Source organism: Phocoena phocoena, chromosome 8, assembly GCF_963924675.1.
Source record: "Phocoena phocoena chromosome 8, mPhoPho1.1, whole genome shotgun sequence".
Lineage (NCBI taxonomy): Eukaryota > Metazoa > Chordata > Mammalia > Artiodactyla > Phocoenidae > Phocoena > Phocoena phocoena.
Window position 1 is genome coordinate 20,952,795 of NC_089226.1, and position 20,089 is coordinate 20,972,883.

Genomic DNA, 20,089 nt, shown 5'->3' on the forward strand with positions numbered 1-20,089 from the left:
TCTAACCAAAACGTCTTTTCAGAACTTTTTTACATGTCAATTTAATCAGCTTCGAATTCTGTGGTGAAGACGCTCCAGAACCTGTACCCATAAGATCTTGGCCACTCCGAAAGAGCCAGAGTCCTCGATGAGTCACATCGCACTCGGATGAATCCTGGGCGTCAGGGGAGGCCACTCAGAGACGTTTCATTTTAATCTCTGAGAGCTGCTGAGCAGGCCTAATCTTAAGTCCTGCTGCATGTGGTCCACAAAGAAACAAGACACAGACAACATTCCAGGGGCTGGTTGGTATCATTCCTGTTTCTTGGAGAAGACTCAAGATGCCGGGAAGACCCAGGCCGGCACTTACTGAAAAGCGTACCTGAACCAGGCATCACGGCCAGCTGATTGGTCACTTCCGACAGAGTGTGCCGCCTCTGCCCGCCGCGTGTGGACTGGAAGGCGCCCAGGGCCCGCCCGGGGTCTTCCTCGGCCTCTCCTTCTGTCTCCAGCCCTTCATCAATGGAGGTCTCCATCACGTCGCTGGGCAGTGACTGGCACCCCTTCCTCGCCAGGACGGGAGGCACAGGGTCCAGGAGACAGCCATTTACCTAAATGTCAGTGTGACAGGGATGTGAGAGGAGCTATCAGGCGCTGCTCTGCTGAGACACTTGAAGAATCCACAAAGGCAAAAATGTCAAGACCTCTGGCCAATTACAAATTAAGTAAAATATTAAAAATGTACATATTGGTTACTAATGACAACCATGTAGATTAGAAGTTAAGGCGAGTCAACCAACGGCAGCACTTAAGAGACAGAAGCCCATTATGACCCAAACTGGCACTGCCTCCCAGGTTTCTCTGAGTCATCATGATTACAATGAACACTTTTTTTTAGTGGTTTCCAGATGAATAGGGTCTATTAGCTTGAGGCCTACCAATTATTATTATTATTTTTAAATAACGGAAATGAAGAGGGGGAAGATGAGATTTAGTAAAAAGAAAACAAAACCAATTGCACGGCTCATAGCTAAGAAAAGAGTAGTCACCAGCATTCTTCTAATGTTCAACCACAAAACATACTGGAAGGCTCTACACATACTTCTATATGCATAATTTAAGTACCTGCACATTGGATTTAGTCTTTAGTTGGCTCTATGTGCCTAAGGAATGGAAGAAAGAATTCTTTAAAGACGGACATACCACAAAAAGGAGTGAAAACAAAATTCAAATGGCAAACAGCCAAAGCCTTCCATTATAGAATAACAAATGACTCACAGGCCCCAAATTCCAGCAGAGGTTAACGAGCGGCAGCGCTCTGAATTCTCTCCGCTCCAGCAACACACACAGTATCTGCGCTTCCTATCCCACGGGATGAGCTCAGCACAGCTCCTGAGTGAGAGCGTCGTCGCCTTCCTCTGCAGTTGCCAAGCAAACCACCTTGGGGGGGCAGACACAGCCCACAAAGGGGAGCTGTGGTTGCGAGTTCTTCTGGCTGGTAAAAGCCCCAACGAGGAGGCAATTATTTACCTCATTACCTTAACTATCCCCCCATGGAAATCAATCCAGTTTTCTCCTATGAATAGCTGCTCAGGAACAGCCAGGCATAAGACTGAGCTCCCAGCAGTACTTTCACCTGGAATACACCAGGTAGCGCTATTGTTTCCTTTGGAAGCAGGAGAGGCTCATGTATGTGAGAGGTGACGTGGGACATCGCTATGCCAGACACAGGAAACTTTCCTCTTATGGCAACCAATCTGAAGGCGCTGCGAGGCCCTTTATTTGGAGAGGGAGACTTGGGTGACTCAGATCGTTGTTTGCTTGGGGGAGGGGATGGTTATTCCATAAAATCTGTTCTGGGGCTGTAGCCATTACTTGGATAAGGCAGCTAATGCACTACAGGGTTTTAAAGTGACAAGTGGCCACTTAAAAGGAAGGGTAGAAAATGCTTTCTTCCTAGACTAAGACCAATCTTCTCCATTGCACCAGAAAACAAAAACTCTGAAATCTGGCCAGGAACAATTATGCTCCCCTTCAACCATCCCCAGATAAGTGTTCCCTTTTTAACTAAACTTGAAAGTTTTCTTGTAGGAAAGAATGATGGCTTGGGGACTTAACATTCATAACTCTACGCTACGTTCCTTGACTGTCTACTAGTATAATTTTCTAAGACTAGCCAAGGATGATTTGGAAATGAATAAAAAACAACAGAGAAAAGACTGTTATCAAGTAAATATCTACTGAGCATCTTTACACTTTATAGCATATGTCAAAATTTTGTCAGATGTTTCTTGCAAGAAATATTTTGCAAGTACCGCCTTATAACCATGCCTTTCTTTCCTTAGTAGAGAAAGGCCACTTTTTTCTGAGTACTCAAAAAACCTTGCAGTCCCCCCAAATTTACGATTTTTCTTAAATTGTCTGCTTATAAATTTATTTCCTCATCTAGACTACAAGAAGAATTTTTATCGTTCATTTAACAATGTTTGCTGAATTCAGTTTCACCCTGGGACAGGTAGATGACAATGATCTGGTTTTTCAGATGATGCTTGGTGATAACTGAATCAGAAAATGCTGTGGTGACCCTTTCATAGTTAAGAGGTATGAACAGAAAGCTGCCCTAGAGCTCATTCAGTTTACAGGTGTGAACACTTTCATCTCTAAGATCAGTTCCTGAAACAGGTGATAATCATGCCACCTTTGCCTGCCAGTTTACCCAGGGACTTGATATAACAAATTAAACTCTAGGATTTTGTGACTGTAACATGCGCTGATCTATCTTAGTGACCTAAGCTGCTAGAAATGAGATCTTTTGCTCTAGGAAACAATCCAGGCTAACTGTAAACTCTAAGACTGCAAAATACAATATGGGTGGGTAAAACGTACATTTTCCAACACAGTGTTTTTGCCTTTCCTTAAAGTTCAGTATAGATCACTTCCCTTCTGATAAGAGATGTCAGATGCAGTAGATAGCATACATGTAGGAGTCAGCCTCTCAGAAACTCCACCACTAATTGATAATACCCCTGAGCTTACCACATACACAAGATTCTAGCACAGGAGACTGCTAAACTGTTATGGATTGAATGTCTGTATCTCCCCTTAGATTCATATATTGAAGCCCTAACATCAGTGTGGCTATACTGGAGATGGAGCCTCTAAAGAGCTGACTAACACGGTAGACTAATGTATAGTACTAGCCAGTGAGCCTGGAGGCTGGGAATGTGCCTTATTTAATTTGTATCCTAAGTGCCTGGCAAGTTTGGCATATATTGAAGAGGCTCAAACCTCAGCTCCATCACTTATTAGGCAAGTTGCTTAACTTCTATAAAGCTCTTTTTTTTTCTTCACTTGTAAAATGGGAGTAAAGTTGTTTGGGAGGATTAACTAAAACACTGTGTATATTAACATTATTTCTGGACCAAAGAGAATGCTATTTTATAACAAAAAATTTTTAAAGCATGAGAATAAAACAACAACATATTCTTTTAAAGCATTTTTACCATCTTGAGGCAAATTAAACAAACAACCAGGTGAGGAAGAAAAGCACTAGATAACCCAGTTCCAGAAATTTATCCTAGGGAAATAATAAAAGGTATAGTCAAAAATTTAGACACAGGGATATTCACCTGAAGCATATGTAAGGAAGCAAAAAATATTCAAGTACCTGATGTCCAAAAATAGAAGAGTATTTAAATAAGGGTGCATCTAATACAATATATTAGGCAGTTGTTAAATATAACTCATGCTTTCAAAGAAGATTTCATGGTATGGGAAAAATGCTCATAATGTTATATTACATAAAAGCAAGGTACAAAATTACATATAATAGAATAAAATTTTGTTTTAACAAGTCTACCTACGTACTGAGTCACCCTATACTCATCCACCCACCCATCTATCTATCCATCCATCTATATAACCTACTCTAAGGAAACGTGTCAAAATGGGCTTACCTTTGGGTAGGGGGACTATGGATAAATTAATTTTTTCCTTTATCCCTCTGTGAATTTTCCATGTGTGATTCTGACTGGTTTAATGTCTTTTAATTAGAAATTTAAAAATCCAAAGTCAGAAGTAAAAGTGCAATTTCTCCCTTTTACAAAGTCTTAGAGGTTAACATGATTAAGAGTTTTTGATGAATATCCTTCTTAGATCTTTTGTCATGTGTACTACCTTTCCTTACTTTTTTTTTTTTTTTTTGCTGTACGTGGGCCTCTCAGTGTTGTGGCCTCTCTCGTTGCGGAGCACAGGCTCCGGACGCGCAGGCCCAGCGGCCATGGCTAACGGGCCCAGCTGCTCCGCGGCATGTGGGATCTTCCCGGATGGGGGCACGAACCCGTGTCCCCTCATCGGCAGGTGGACTCTCAACCATTGCGCCACCAGGGAAGCCCTGTACTACCTTTATAATTTAAAAAAGGTATTAAAAACGTCAATAGACATGAACAGCTCTACTATACTTGCACTTTCATAGTTTAGTTTCACAGTTCCCTTCCACTAACCGGACATGGAGACGGTAACTTGGAAAATCCTTTTCTCATAGAACTTAAATAAAATGTTAAAACTGACTGAAGTGTCCGTATGTGTGTGTATGTATAAAGTCCATTATTCCCAAAGAAACTCTCAAAAGTGAGAGACTGACCCTACAGGGCTTGCATCTGCTCCTGTATGGGCTCTGTACCACCTGGGGGCTCGGTTACTGCTCAGAGTTAGGTGACTGTCTCAGAAAGGTGCTATTTTGGGAGCAACCCCAAACCCATGTTTCAATGCAGACTTCCTGAGGGATTTTACTGATAAGTTTAAGTTGAAGACTTCTGGGAGAGAAGGAGAAGCGAAACCTCCGAGGCACACAATATCTGCCACCAATCGCGAGCAGAAATGACTGAGCAACACATGCAGTTACACGGCATCCTTTAGACGACAACAAATAGGTGTTAGAGGAAATGCATATGAAGCAAGACCAACAACAAAGGGCTAGTATCTCTGTCTGACGGTTTTGTGTGTGTGCGTTTATTTATGGGCCCCAGAGAAAGAGGTGCTAGGGAGGGAAGAGGCACAAAGAGTACTGCTGACATAAATGAAATGGTACGCAAATAAGACCAGCGGATGTCTACAGCCTGGCTGAGTGCCAAGGTGGCCCTGCCAGTGTGGGTGGCCAGTTCCAGCATGGTATTGCTCTTCCTACAAATGCAAATATGCCATCTAGCTTCTGTCTATATCTTTCACAAAATCATTCATTTCCTGTCTGTTTCCTAGTTACGGTAACAATCACAAGCTTTAAAAATAGCTTGCCCTATATAATACGGCAGACAGTGCCCAATCTGTGTTTTGGGCCTGAGGCCCTCATAGCCAAGCTTTAAGCAGACTGCATTTTAATTTTTTCAAGGGGATTAGATTTTAAAAATAAATGAGTGATGTTGCCTCAATTTATGTCTAAATTTCTGGGTGAGAATGTAATAGCAGTTTATGAGGATTTGAACATGCTAGGCAACCACAGGCAGAGGAACAGACTGTCCACAGAAAGTGGCCTCGTCCTCAGGGACAGGGACACTAACTCCTCAGGGTCAGGAACCCGGCTTAACACCTGCTTATGGCAGCCCAGCATCAAGGTGCCTTGACTACGCTCTAGTCATTACTCATTACTTAACTTCTGAATCAGCTCTACCTCCAGAGCTCCCTATTTCTGAAAATGCTATTCACCTTCCTGATCATCAAGGCTCAAAATACTGTTATCGGTCTGGACTTCTTTTCTCTGGACCCTAACAGTCTATCAGTTTTATCTGTGCAATCTCATTTATACCATCCCCTCCTCTCCAGTTTCACGGGCACCATCCTAGCTCAAGCCCTTGTCACCTCCCCTGACACACACTCTAACCTTCTACTGTGCTTGTCATCAGTCTCTCTCCTATCCAATGCAGGCTACGGACCCTTCCAGGTTCATTTCTGAAGCACAATATGGATCATGGTGTTTCCTTATCAAAAAATCTCCGATTGTTTCCTACTACCTTGGAGAAGGTCCATTTGGAAAAAACTCTTTTTTTTTACAACTTAATTTTATTTATTTGGTCGCGTCGGGTCTTAGTTGTGGCAGGTGGGCTCCTTAGTTGCAGCTCATCGGCTCCTTGGTTGTGGCACGTGGATTCCTTAGTCATGGCCCGAGGGCTCCTTAGTTGTGGCTCGCCGGCTCCTTAGTTGCGGCATGTGAACTCTTAGTTGCGGCATGCACGTGGGATCTAGTTTCCTGACCAGGGATTGAACCCAGGCCTCCTGCATTGGAGGTGGGGAGTCCCAACCACTGTGCCACCAGGGCAGTCCCAAAAACTCTCTATTAAAAAAAATATTTATTCATTTATTTGGCTGCACCGGGTCTTAGTTGTGGCATGTGGGATCTAGTTCTGTGACCAGGGATCGAACCTGGGCCCCCTCCATTGAGAGCGTGGAGTCTTAACCGCTGGACCACCAGGGAAGTCCCAGAAAAAACTCTCTTGATAATACTGAAACACGTTCCCGTGTTGAGAGCCCCAACCTAGAGAAAGAGTCTATCCCTTGGCTTGCCATTCAAAGCAAGGCTATTTGTCTTTATTTTGTACAACTTCCCTTCACATGCCCTCTCCCTCAGCCACACTGAGCTCCTGCTCTGACTTAGAGGGACCCAGGCTTTCCTGACGTTTGCTGTTGCTCAGGCCTTTCCCTCCACCGAGATATCACACCCTAGTTTCCATCCACCCTGATTCTGCCCTCCTCTCAATTCCCAGCTCTGACAGTTAAACCAAAGACATTCCTGATCAAATGAACTAAAAGCAACTCCCCCGTCTCCTTCTAGTCTTGCAGCACTTTGATTTTTTTATCTCTTTAAGGGACCAATTATGTTTTATCAATTTATTCAGTACCTGGCACATTACCTTTAGTTAAGCTTCATGTCTCTTCTGCTAGACTACAAACTTTGAGGCAGAACTAATATCTGAGTCATCTTTTTATTACCTAACGAGCCTAAAAAGACAGGAAACCAATATTTGCTGAGTATCTACAATTTGCCCAAAACCTCACACACATTCTTTCAATTAATCCTCACAACAGTCTCATAAAGTTGGTATCCTTGTTTTACACAAGAGAAATGGAGGTTCAAAGAAGTTAGTCACTTTATCCAAGTTCACACAGCTAGTGAAGAACAGAGTCTATTTTAAACATACTCTAAGACCTGCTCATTAATATGATCCTCTGTATATCACTGGATGCTAAGTATATAAAACACAAATTAGAAGTTAAATAAATATTCATTAAATGAGGGAAGCTGTCATGTTCCATATACTAAAAGCCAACTTTATGCAGCACACCAGAATAAACTTATCTCCTTTAAGTATGTTCAAACTGGACACAAAAAGATGTTTAACTGACCAAAAAAGATGGCTCATCATTTTGTAGCTGCAGCACAGGCAGAAGAGAGGCCATAATAACATAGGCAAAGCCCAATTTAGCACAATAGTTATACTTTTGTTTTCAGAATTACAATTGGTTTTAAAAAAAAAATCCAAAACCTATGAGGGATCTAGAGCTTGAGAGAAGGAATTGGTTAAGGAAAGAGAATGAAGAAGGATTCTGAAAAGTACACGAGATCTGACATGTTACATAACCGTCGTAATGACAAGATGGAGAGAGCGAGGTTAGGCCTGGATACTTTTCTCAGGTCTTCTGCACAAAAACAACTCCTCCCAAGTGACTTGAGGAAATGACAAAGTTCAGCTAAGCCGAAGTAAAACATTTGTGTGGACAGAGTTGAAATCTCCAGCCAACCAACAAGCTCGGAGTCTCTCAAACACATCTGTACCTTTGGAGTGTCGACACACTCTTCCTCCATGAATGCTGCTTCCGCCTGACAGCCGGATGCTGGAAATGAGAAGGCGTCCACGTTGGATGCCTGTGGGAGGAGGGCAGATCGCATCACTCGCACGTTTGGTGAATGCACCGTCACTGGGAGTCCCACAGTTTGTGTCTGTAAATATGGCAAGAACGGAAAGTTTGGGAACATTAATACTTTCTATATAAATATACAAAATTCTTGAAATAAAACAATTCTTCCTGAATTGTTAATTCAGGAAGACGTTTTTAATTAAAGGGTAAATAGTGATTTGTTGGAAACTCCAGAAAAGATGTGATGAAGTATGTACATGGTACAGGTATCGATCTGAAGCAGTCTAGCAATCAATTATTCTGAGATAGGTTGTACAGAATTTCGTTCCTGTTCCATGATGAGGTGCATAACTTTCACAGATGACAGGAAAGCTAGCCTTTGTAAGGAATCTAAGACGCTCTTTTTCAATTCAATGAACATCTATTGGCTATATCCTTAAATATATTACCTTGGAAAGATACAAAGAAGAATAGAGAAGTCCCAGTCTCTAAGAGTAGGAGATCAAAACTGAACCAGAGATAAGATACACACACAACTAACTGTAATACAAAGTACACTGCAATAAGGGCTATCTACCTGCATCTCTCTTTTTTTTTTTTTTTTGGTGGGGTACGGGGTGAGATGGTATATATTTCTTGGCAAGGGAGTGAGTGTAGAGGAAGAAGAGAGAAGCAGCAGCTACTCGGAGGGGATAGGAATGTTCTTTGAAAGAGACGCACAGACTGAACACACACAGCCTGCTTGCCCAGTGGAAACAGAGATGCTTATTGCTGAGCAAGTTATGTTCCTGAAGTCAACCTACTCTAGAAAGTCCATTCTCCATGTCTCCTCTGTTAAAAATTCTAAGTAAACAAGTATTACAAAGTCTTCCTCATTTAAAAGAGAATTTTCCTTTATGACAATTGGCAAGAATTGATTTTGAAGATGAAACCGCTGGATACTCCTTTCCTCCCCATTTCTTCAAAACTAGCAGAATAATTTATTAGATGCCTTTTGAACATAACAGACATTGCAAAACATCTGAGGGAACAAACATCATACCAGTTTCTAAAAGGCAGAGGAATGGCCTGTATTTTTTCTGCCATTGTCACTTTAAGGGATATAGGATGGTGAGCTTTAAATTCAAACAAGTGAAAAGGAACAAAATGGTATGATTCTAGCTTTTCCCTTCCCAAGACCTGGTTTTGATTCCGGGCTCCATCACTTACTAATTGTGTGAACTTAATCAGTTACCTAAACTCTTTGCATCTTATTTTCTTCACCTCTGAAAAATGTCATAATATCTACTTCACAGTGAAGTTAGGACTGTAAAAGGCAACATGTAAAGTCCTTTGCTCAGTAATGTTAATTCCTCCTTTCTCCTTTCTAAAGTCTTAAAATGATGATAATAATTTAATACAGGAATTAGTAAAATGAATACACAGTTTTGTTCTCAGATACTAGCTAATGGTTCCCAGTTAAAATTTCAGGTTGATGGTTTTCAATAATGGGGGAATATGTTATAAATACACTTTATACTTGACTATGACTATATTTAGAATATACTTTATATTCCAACATTAACATCATTAGATATACTGCATGAGATAAAGAACAAAATAGCAATAGCAAAGTGTTGGTATTATATGGATGGTAAAAAGTGACAGAAAATACACTGTATATTATTCTGAGCATGATAAAGAAATAGCTTTTCTTATATCATCATTCCTCAGGCCTATATCCTCGTCACTTTTGAGACGAAACATTTTTTTTCCTTTCAAGCGTTAGTCATTTAAATTAATTTTTTAGCCACAATGTAAAATTTAAACTTCCGAATAAAGCATATTTGATACATTCCTCTTACCCTTATCATTGGCTTTTCAATCAAAGGATAAAGCTGAACTTTGATTTCTGTTTCCCAAATTTATTAGACTGCTCCTTATCAGGGCAAAGCACTACCTGTAGACACTGCCCTGGAAATGAGATACCAACATGATAACTATGATATGTTCTTCTCACTCCTTGCTTCTTGTTAGCTGTGACTTTTTAAATGTCAGGATTGTGCTGGGCCAGACCAAGCATAACACATTTTTCTTTCACATCCAACCTGGACTACAACAACTTACTGTGAACTTGGTAAGGACAGAGAAATAACACATTTTATTATGACAGCCGCTTCACAGGAAATACAATGACAGATTCAGGGGTCTGCTTTTTAGGATTCTTGCAATCACTGACGGGATTAAGGAAGTCTTTTTGGCACAAGTTAGAGTATAAATATTCAAATAGCATGCCCAGCACTAAAGATCTGATTAAAGAATATGTTATAATAAATAGATGGTTGATTAATATCCCAAGCAAGCAGATATTACCAGTTTCTCCAAGAGTGGCCATAAACACAATAGGCACATGGAAAGATGCTCAACATTGCTAATTATTAGAGAAATACAAATCAAAACTAAACTGAGATATCACCACATACCGGTCAGAATGGCCATCATTAAAAAGTCTACAAATAACAAATTCTGGAGAGCGTGTGGAGAAAAGGGAACCCTCTTACACTGGTTGGAATGTAAGTTGGTGCAGCCACTATGGAAAACAGTATGGAGGTTCCTCAGAAAGCTAAAAGTAGAATTACCATATGATCCAGCAATCCCACTTCTGGGTATATATTCAGACAAAACTGTAATTCAAAAAGATACCTGCACCCCTATGTTCATAGCAGCACTATGTACAATCACCAGACACAGAAACAAACTAAATGTAAATTGACAGAGGAATGGATAAAGAAGATGTGGTACTCAAAATGTTCACTGCAGCTCTATTTATAATAGCCCGGAGATGGAAACAACCTAAGTGTCCATCATCGGATGAATGGATAAAGAAGATGTGGCACATATGTACAATGGAATATTACTCAGCCATAAAAAGAAACGAAATTGAGCTATTTGTAATGAGGTGGGTGGACCTAGAGTCTGTCATACAGAGTGAAGTAAGTCAGAAAGAGAAAGACAAATACCGTATGCTAACACATATATATGGAATTTAAGAAAAAAAATGTCATGAAGAACCTAGGGGTAAAACAGGAATAAAGACACAGACCTACTAAAGAATGGACTTGAGGATACGGGGAGGGGGAAGGGTAAGCTGTGACAAAGTGAGAGAGTGGCATGGACATATATACACTACCAAACATAAAATAGCTAGCTAGTGGGAAGCAGCTGCATAGCACAGGGAGATCAGCTTGGTGCTTTGTGACCACCTAGAGAGGTGGGATAGGGAGGGCGGGAGGGAGGGAGACGCAAGAGGGAAGAGATATGGGAACATATGTATATGTATAACTGATGCATTTTGTTATAAAGCAGAAACTAACACACCATTGTAAAGCAATTATACTCCAATAAAGATGTAAAAAAAAAAAAAAAAAGATGTGGTACAATGGAATACTACTCAGCCATAAAAAAGAACGAAATAATGCCATTTGCAGCAACATGGATGCAACTAGAGATTATCATACCAAATGAAGAAAGTCAGAAAGAGAAAGACAAATACCATATGAAATCACTTATATGTAGAATCTAAAACATGGCACAAATGAACCTATCTACAAAACAGAAAGGGACTCACAGGCATAGAGCACAGACTTGTGGTTACCAAAGTGGAGGGGAGGTAGGGGAGGGATGGACTGGGAGTCTGGGGATAGTAGATGCGAACTATTACATATAGAATGGATAAAGAGCAAGGGAACTATATTCAGTATCCTGGGATAAATCATAATGAAAAAGAATATAAAAAAGAGTGTATATATGTGTATAACTGAGTCACTTTGCTGTACAGCAGAAATTAACACAACATTGTAAATCAACTATACTTCAATAAAAAAAAATTTGAAAAAAAGAGTGGCCATAAACAGTGACCATGTCCACTAAATGTAATGACTTTTTAGATCATATGTTTATTGTCTTGAATCTCTTCTTCTGATTTTATGCTTTCCAGCACCATTAAAATGAAAATAACATTTTCTCCTACGGGAAAAATCTTTACTGGTCCCATAGGAATATGCTTATTATGGATAGAATTGTGCCCCCTGCCCCTGCCCCCATCTATATGTTGAAGCCCTAACACCCAATGTGACTATATCTGTAGACAGGGCCTTTAAGGAGGTAATTAAGGTTAAATGAGGTCATAAGGGTGGGGACCTAATGCAAAAGGACTGGTGTCCCTCTAAGTAGAGGATGAGATACCAGAGATCTCTCTTCCTGCATGTGCAGAGAAGAGGATGTGCAAGGACATAGTGAGAAGGTGGCCATCTAAATGCCAGGAAGAGAGTCCTCAGAACCCTGATGACCCCTTGATCTTGCACTTCCAGCCTCTAAAACTGCGAAAACATAAACTTTGTTGTTGAAGCTGCCCAGTCTGTGGTGCTTTGTTAACAGCAGCCCTAGTTGACTTTTTCTTACAGCTGTGGAGGGCAACCTCTAATCAGTAATTAAAGAAGAACTGGGATGAGTGTTTCATTCTAGTCTACTTACAGTTGATGGAAAGTTGGAGTGAAGGACTATTAAAAACTAGCAGATAGAATTCACAAGAAAAAGGCATATTTTAAAAAAATAGTCACCTGCAGTCAATTAGATGTAACATTTCCTGTATATTATGTGGCAAATATAAGTACTCTAAATCCATCTAAAGTGGAAATCTCAATGTTTTCTAAGTAGTAATCGTGGGTTGTTCATCACTATACCATAAATTCCTTAAGGGCAGGGACTGTTTCCTGGGTACCTATGAAACCATGATGGCTGGGACTGTGCCTGGCACATAAGTGCTCTATCTGAACGGAACTGCTGGTATCAATTAATCAATTTTATCTTTGTAGCAAACTTATGAAGTAGGTATTGCTATTTCCATTTTATAGTTAAGGACCCTGGAGCTCAGAGATGCTGACTTGTTGAAGTCACTCAGCTCAGTATGGAACCCAAGGTCTGCTTGATTGCACAAGTCATGTGATCTCTGCAAAGGATCTTGTAATTTCCCCAGTTCCTTATCACTCTATCAAGTAACAAGTGATTTGCCACTTCTTTAAACAGATAGTAGAACACCAAAGAATTCAAAGGGAGAAGGCTCTACTAAAGCTTTAAGCACATTTATAGTCATAAAAACAGAGAAATCTATTTTTTAACAAGTTCAATACTAAACATTAGAATGTGAAGTCTCGTAGGGAAGAGAGATCTTCTTCAACCCCAGTGCCTGTTTCTTAGCATCCAGATGGCACTCAAGACAAGTTTCTGAATGAGCACTGAAGATTGCTATTTGAATTAGATACATTTTAAGTCACAGTAAATAGCTTTCTATGATAACTTGGATCAATGCATAAAATGAGAAGAACTCACGGGGTGCTTGGTAATAAAAAAAATGATCAAACATAAGAAGCCCCAAGCCAAATGAAATATAACTTGAGATCTAAGGAATCTGCTTCAAGTTTAGATATGAAAGGAAATCATGTACAATAACATATGCGTGTGCTCAGGAGCAATCGTTTATGTAACCCTCACTTGTGTAATGTTTCAGAAGAATAAAGAGACTCGGGAGAGAAGCTACTCAGCATGGGGGCTTTCCTGCTTCCTATCCTTCCGCCTGGCAGCATTTTCCAGAGGGAAGGGGCACCCTCCATCTCACTATTACTAGCCCAACTTAGGAATTCTCATTTTATCTCCCTCCTCTCTATCTTGAAAGCTATACCACTCAACTTTGAAGGATTCCAAGTGCTCAGAGATACTTCAACCCAAATATCTGGAACTTTACTGATATATTATTTTACTCACATTAGTATCAATACTCACATTATTTTAGATATTAAAATATGTATAACAAGGTACACCATTTACCTATTAAAATCAAGACGATTTTAATTTCCTGGGGTTTCTTTTTCACATATTCTGTAGAAGCCAATGCAAAATTCTACTATAATTCTATAAATTTTGTAAAATTGCCAAACAAAAAATACAAAGTGAAAACTCTTTTGCTCTTACTTGCACTTTATTTATCTAATTTTATTTATTTAACATTTTTATTGGAGTACAATTGCTCTACAATGGTGTGTTAGTTTCTGCTTTATAACAAAGTGAATCAGCTATACATATACATATATCCCCATATCTCCTCCCTCTTGCGTCTCCCTCCCATCCTCCCTATCTCACCCCTCTAAGTGGACACAAAGCACCGAGCTGATCTCCCTGTGCCACGTGGCTGCTTCCCACTAGCTTTCGATTTTACATTTGGTAGTGTATATATGTCCATGTCACTCTCTCAATTCCTCCCAGCTTACCCTTCCCACTCTCCATGTGCTCAAGTCCATTCTCTACGTCTGTGTCTGTATTCCGGTCTTGCCCCTAGGTTCTTCAGAACCATTCTTTTTCTTTCAGATTCTATATATATGTGTTAGCATACGGTATTCGTTTTTCTCTTTCTAACTTACTTCACTCTGTATGACAGACTCTAGGTCCATCCACCTCACTACAAATAACTCAATTTCGTTTTGTTTCTAAGGCAGAGTAATATTCCATTGTACATATGTGCCACATCTTCTCTATCCATTCATCTGCTGATGGACACTTAGGTTGCTTCCATATCCTGGCTATTGTAAATAGAGCTGCAATAAACATTGTGGTATATGACTCTTTTTGAATTATGGTTTTCTCAGGGTATATGCCCAGTAGTGGGACTGCTGAGTTGTATGGCAGTCCTAGTTTTTGTTTTTTAAAAAGGAAACTCCATACTGTTCTCCATAGTGGCTGTATCAATTTACATTCCCACCAACAGTGCAAGAGGGTTCCCTTTTCTCCACACCCTCTCCAGCATTTATTGTTTGTAGGTTTTTTGATGATGGCCATTCTGACCGGTGTGAGGTGATACCTCATTGTAGTTTTGATTTGCATTTCTCTAATGATTAGTGATGTTGAGCATCCTTTCACATGTTTGTTGGTGACCTGTATATCTTCTTTGGAGAAATGTCTATTTAGGTCTTCTGCCCATTTTTGGATTGGGTTGTTTGTTTTGCTGATATTGAGCTGCATGAGCTGCTTGTAAATTTTGGAGATTAATCCTCTGTCAGTTGCTTCGTTTGCAAATATTTTCTCCCATTCTGAGGGTTGTCTTTTCGTCTTGTTTATGGTTTCCTTTGCTGTGCAAAAGCTTTTAAGTTTCATTAGGTCTCATTTATTTATTTTTGTTTTTATTTCCATTTCTCTAGGAGGTGGGTCAAAAAGGATCTTGCTGTGATTTATGTCATAGTGTTCTGCCTATGTTTTCCTCTAAGAGTTTGACAGTGTCTGGCCTTATATTTAGGTCTCTAATCCATTTTGAGTTTATTTTTGTGTATGGTGTTAGGGAGTGTTCTAATTTCATTCTTTTACATGTAGCTGTCCAGTTTTCCCAGCACTTATTGAAGAGGCTGTCTTTTCTCCACTGTATATTCTTGAATCCCTTATTAAAAATAAGGTGACTGTAATGTGCGTGGTTTACCTCTGGGCTTTCTATCCTTTTCCATTGGTCTATATTTCTGTTTTTGTGCCAGTACCATACTGTCTTGATTACTGTAGCTTTGTAGTATAGTCTGAAGTCCAGGAGTCTGATTCCTCCAGCTCCGTTTTTCTTTCTCAAGATTGCTTTGGCTATTTGGGGTCTTTTGTGTTTCCATACAAATTGTGATATTTTTTGTTCTAGTTCTGTGAAAGATGCCATTGGTAGTTTGATAGGGATTGCACTGAATCTGTAGATTGGTTTGGGTAGTATAGTCATTTTCACAATGTTGATTCTTCCAATCCAAGAACATGGTAAATCTCTCCATTTGTTTGTATCATCTTTAATTTCTTTCATCAGTGTCTTATAGTTTTCTGCATACAGGTATTTTGTCTCCTTAGGTAGGTTTATTCCTAGGTATTTTATTCTTTTTGTTGCAGTGGTAAATGGGAGTGTTTCCTTAATTTCTCTTTCAGATGTTTCATCATTGTTGCATAGGAATGCAAGAGATTTCTGTGCATTAATTTTGTATCCTGCAACTTTACCAAATTCATTGATTAGCTCTAGTAGTTTTCGGGTAGCATCTTTAGGATTCTCTCATGTCATCTGCAAACAATGACAGTTTTACTTTTCTTTTCCGATTTGGATTCCTTTTATTTCTTTTTCTTCTCTGATTCCTGTGGCTAAAACTTCCAAAACTATGTTGAAGAATGGTGGTGAGTGTGGCCAACCTTGTCTTGTCCCTGATATTAGTGGAAATGGTTTCAATTTTTTACCATTGAGAACGATGTTGGCTGTGGGTTTGTCATCTATGGCCTTTATTATGTTAAGGTAAGTTCTCTCTATGCCTACTTTCTGGAGGGTTTTTATCATAAATGGGTGTTGAATTTTGTCAAAATCTTTTTCTGCATCTATTGAGATGATCATATGGTTTTTACCCTTCAATGTGTTAATATGGTGTATCACATTGATTGATTTGCATATACTGAAGAATCCTTGCATTCCTGGGATAAACCCCACTTGATCATGGTGTATGATCCTTTTAATGTGCTGTTGGATTCTGTTTGCTAGTATTTTGTTGAGGATTTTTGCATCTATGTTCATCACTGATATTGGCCTGTAGCTTTCTTTCTTTGTGACATCTTTGTCTGGTTTTGGTATCAGGGTGATGGTGGCCTCATAGAATGAGTTTGGGAGTGTTCCTCCCTCTGCTACATTTTGGAAGAGTTTGAGAAGGATAGGTGTTAGCTCTTCTCTAAATGTTTGATAGAATTCACCTGTGAAGCCATCTGGTCCTGGGCTTTTGTTTGCTGGAAGAATTTTTTTTTTTTTTCCGTACTCGGGCCTCTCACGGTTGTGGAGCCCAGGCTCCAGATGTGCAGGCTCAGTGGCCATGGCTCACGGGCCCAGCTGCTCTGCGGCATGTGGGATCTTCCTAGACCGGGGCACGAACCCATGTCCCCTGCATCGGCAGGCGGATTCTCAACCACTGCGCCACCAGGGAAGCCCCCTGCTGGAAGATTTTTAATCACAGTTTCAATTTCAGTGCTTGTGATTGGTCAGTTCATATTTTCTATTTCTTCCTGGTTCAGTCTTGGGAGGCTGTTCATTTCTAAGAATTTGTCCATTTCTTCCAGGTTGTCCATTTTATTGGCATATAGTTGCTTGCAGTAATCTCTCATGATCCTTTGTATTTCTGCAGTGTTAGTTGTTACTTCTCCTTTTTCATCTCTAATTCTATTGATTTGAGTCCTGTCCGTTTTTTTCTTGATGAGTCTAGCTAATGGTTTATCAATTTTGTTTATCTTCTCAAAGAACCAGCTTTTAGTTTTATTGATCTTTGCTATCATTTCCTTCATTTCTTTTTCATTTATTTCTGATCTGATCTTTATGATTTCTTTCCTTCTGCTAATTTTGGGGTTTTTTTGTTCTTCTTTCCCTAATTGCTTTAGGTGTAAGGTTAGTTTTTTTATTTGAGATATTTCTTGTTTCTTGAGGTAGGATTGTATTGCTATAAACTTCCCTGTTAGAACTGCTTTTGCTGCATCCCATAGGTTTTGCATCATCATGTTTTCATTGTCATTTGTTTCTAGGTATTTTTTGATTTCCCCTTTGATTTATTCAGTGATCTCTTGGTTATTAAGTAGTGTATTGTTTACCCTCCATGTATTTGCATTTTTTCCAGATTTTTTCCTGTAATTGACATCTAGTCTCATAGCATTGTGGTTGGAAAAGATACTTGATATGATTTCAATTTTCTTAAATTTACCAAGGCTTGATTTGTGACCCAAGATATGATCTATCCTGGAGAATGTTCCATAAGCACTTGAGAAGAAAATGTATTCTGTTGTTTTTGGATGGAATGTCCTATAAATGTCAATTAAGTCCTTCTTGTTTAATGTATCATTTAAAGCTTGTATTTCCTTATGTATTTTCATTTTGGATGATCTGTCCGTTGGTGAAAGTGGGGTGTTAAAGTCCCTTACTATGATTCTTACTTGCACTTTAAATAAAGTAAGTACTCACATAAGTAGATGGAAATCCTAATAGATCATGTGAACGAACCACTCCTCTTCTCAACCTCTATGCAGGTGATCTCCCAATTCTCCTAAGCCCTAGCCTCTCTCCAGGGACTCAGATCCATTGTTCCTCATAAGCAGCTAAGTCTCTGCCACCACAACTCCCTCAGCCTTGGGCTCAACAATGGAGTCATCTGTAATTTGTCATCCCTTCCTCCCCAACATTGATTTATTACTTTATATAACAAACACTTATATAGCACTGTTTTAAGTGCTGAACAATTATTACCTAACTTAAACGTCTTAACATCCTATAATTATTCCCACTTTAAAGCTTGGGAAACTGAGGCAGAGAAAGACCTTAAGTAACTTTTTTAAGGTCCACAGCAGGAAACGGCAGAATCTGGGATGTGCTTGAGTCCCTACTTTAAACCATCACATTGCGCTGCCTCTCCAGATCAGTGCTAAGTTCATCCAGAGTCTACCTCTGAAATGTTCCTTACACTTTTCCCTTCCTGTTTCCTTCTACCGGCACAGTATTAGCTCAAGTCTTCAGTGTTTCTCATCTCAACTACTACAATCATCTCCTAAACAGCTCTCTCCAAATTTCTTGTCTTCCGTAGCCAATGTATCCTTCCCAATGTTACCAGATTGCTAGCTTGAAGTATGGATATAATTTTATCGCTTTTTTGCTTAACAGGCTTCAGTAGTTCCTCATTTCTTCCTGATTTATTAGTAAACTCTTTACCTTGGCATTCAAAGCCCTTCACAACATGGCTTCAACTTAGCACTCTAACTCTTTCATTTCCCTATTCTTTAATTCAAGTGAATTTAGTTGAACAAGTCCTATGCTTGCTCACTTTAGTACTTCTGCTCACACTGCTTCTGCCTACGTACAATGCCTTTAACCACTGCCTCTCCCTAACAAAGTCCTACACAGCTGTGAAGCTCTACCTTGAATGCCGCCTCTCCCCCAAAGCCTTCCCAATCAGATGCATCTCTCTCCCCTTTGCCCTTTTTTTTTTTTTTTTTTTTTTTTGCGGTACGCGGGCCTCTCACTGTTGTGGCCTCTCCTGCTACGGAGCACAGGCTCCGGGCGCGCAGGCTCAGTGGCCATGGCTCACGGGCCAAGCCGCTCCGCAGCACGTGGGATCTTCCGGACCGGGGCACGAACCCGTGTCCCCTGCATTGGCAGGCGGACTCGCAACCACTGCGCCACCAGGGAAGCCCCTCCCTTTGCCCTTTATTTAAAAAAGGTTTTCTCTATCAAAATGATATTCACAGTATCTTCTAAATTTTGCCCTTTCTCTGTTTTGAATGATGGTTATTCATGATGTTGTCTTATTTTGCTTCTATAATGTAATGACTCTGAGGGCAACGACTCTTTTATACATCCTCTTCCCTGTAGTGTCTAATAAAAGAAGTTTATATAGTAAACCTGCAATAAAAATTTGTTAAATGAAATTGAATGTACAGGCTAGTTACAATAATTCTTAACATAAGTGAATGATAAAAAAAATGAGAAATCTCTTAAAGAAAAAAACTGTTTGAAATAAACTTAATCCTTAAAAATAGGAAGATGATCAAACACTTGAGGATCTAGTGAATGATGACAGAAAAAAACTTTACAGAAAAACAAGGTGTAGAGGATGAAATCCTAACCCTTTGTACTACACGATGAAAAATGTGTCAAACATGTGAACAGGCACATGCACAGATAAGACTATTGGCTAATGGGGTGTTACCTTGGCAACTGTTTGTTCGGCGATGGTGCTAGGCCGACGCTGGCGGGCATCAAGTCTCTGCTCCACAGGAAAACTGCTCCTATGTGATTTCAGGCGCTCCACCAACAAGTAATAGATGGCAGCAAAGTGGTTATAGCTCTTGTTCTGCAAAGCCTGGAAAAGAAAACAAGTGCCAAAGGCAGAGAACCATAAAAACCAATTCAATGATTTAAACCTTTCTAAAAAATGAGGGAAAAACACAACATTGTAAATCAACTATACTTCAATAAAATTTGAAAAATAAATTAAAAAAGGAGGGAAGACACCATGTGTTCTTAAAAACAAGCAAAGTAACAAGCAAAGTATGCCTCAAAACGAAAACTATTCCAGAATTTAGAATAGAAGACAGATAACTTTATTAATTGTATAAAGGATGATACCTCTGAATGACTTGACTGGCTCTT

At 39.7% G+C, this 20,089-nt stretch overlaps 1 protein-coding gene across 1 annotated transcript in view; it reads right to left on the reverse strand.

Moving 5' to 3' along the window:
• The window catches only part of SIK2 (salt inducible kinase 2), a 127,106-nt gene that overhangs the window by 5,945 nt on the left and 101,072 nt on the right, over nt 1-20,089 (reverse strand). The window contains exons 8-10 of the mRNA XM_065881842.1: nt 19,647-19,799; nt 7,805-7,969; nt 362-590 (exon numbers count right to left, since the gene is read on the reverse strand). Coding sequence (XP_065737914.1) covers nt 362-590; nt 7,805-7,969; nt 19,647-19,799 — 547 coding nt within the window. The remainder of the gene's footprint in view (nt 1-361; nt 591-7,804; nt 7,970-19,646; nt 19,800-20,089) is intronic.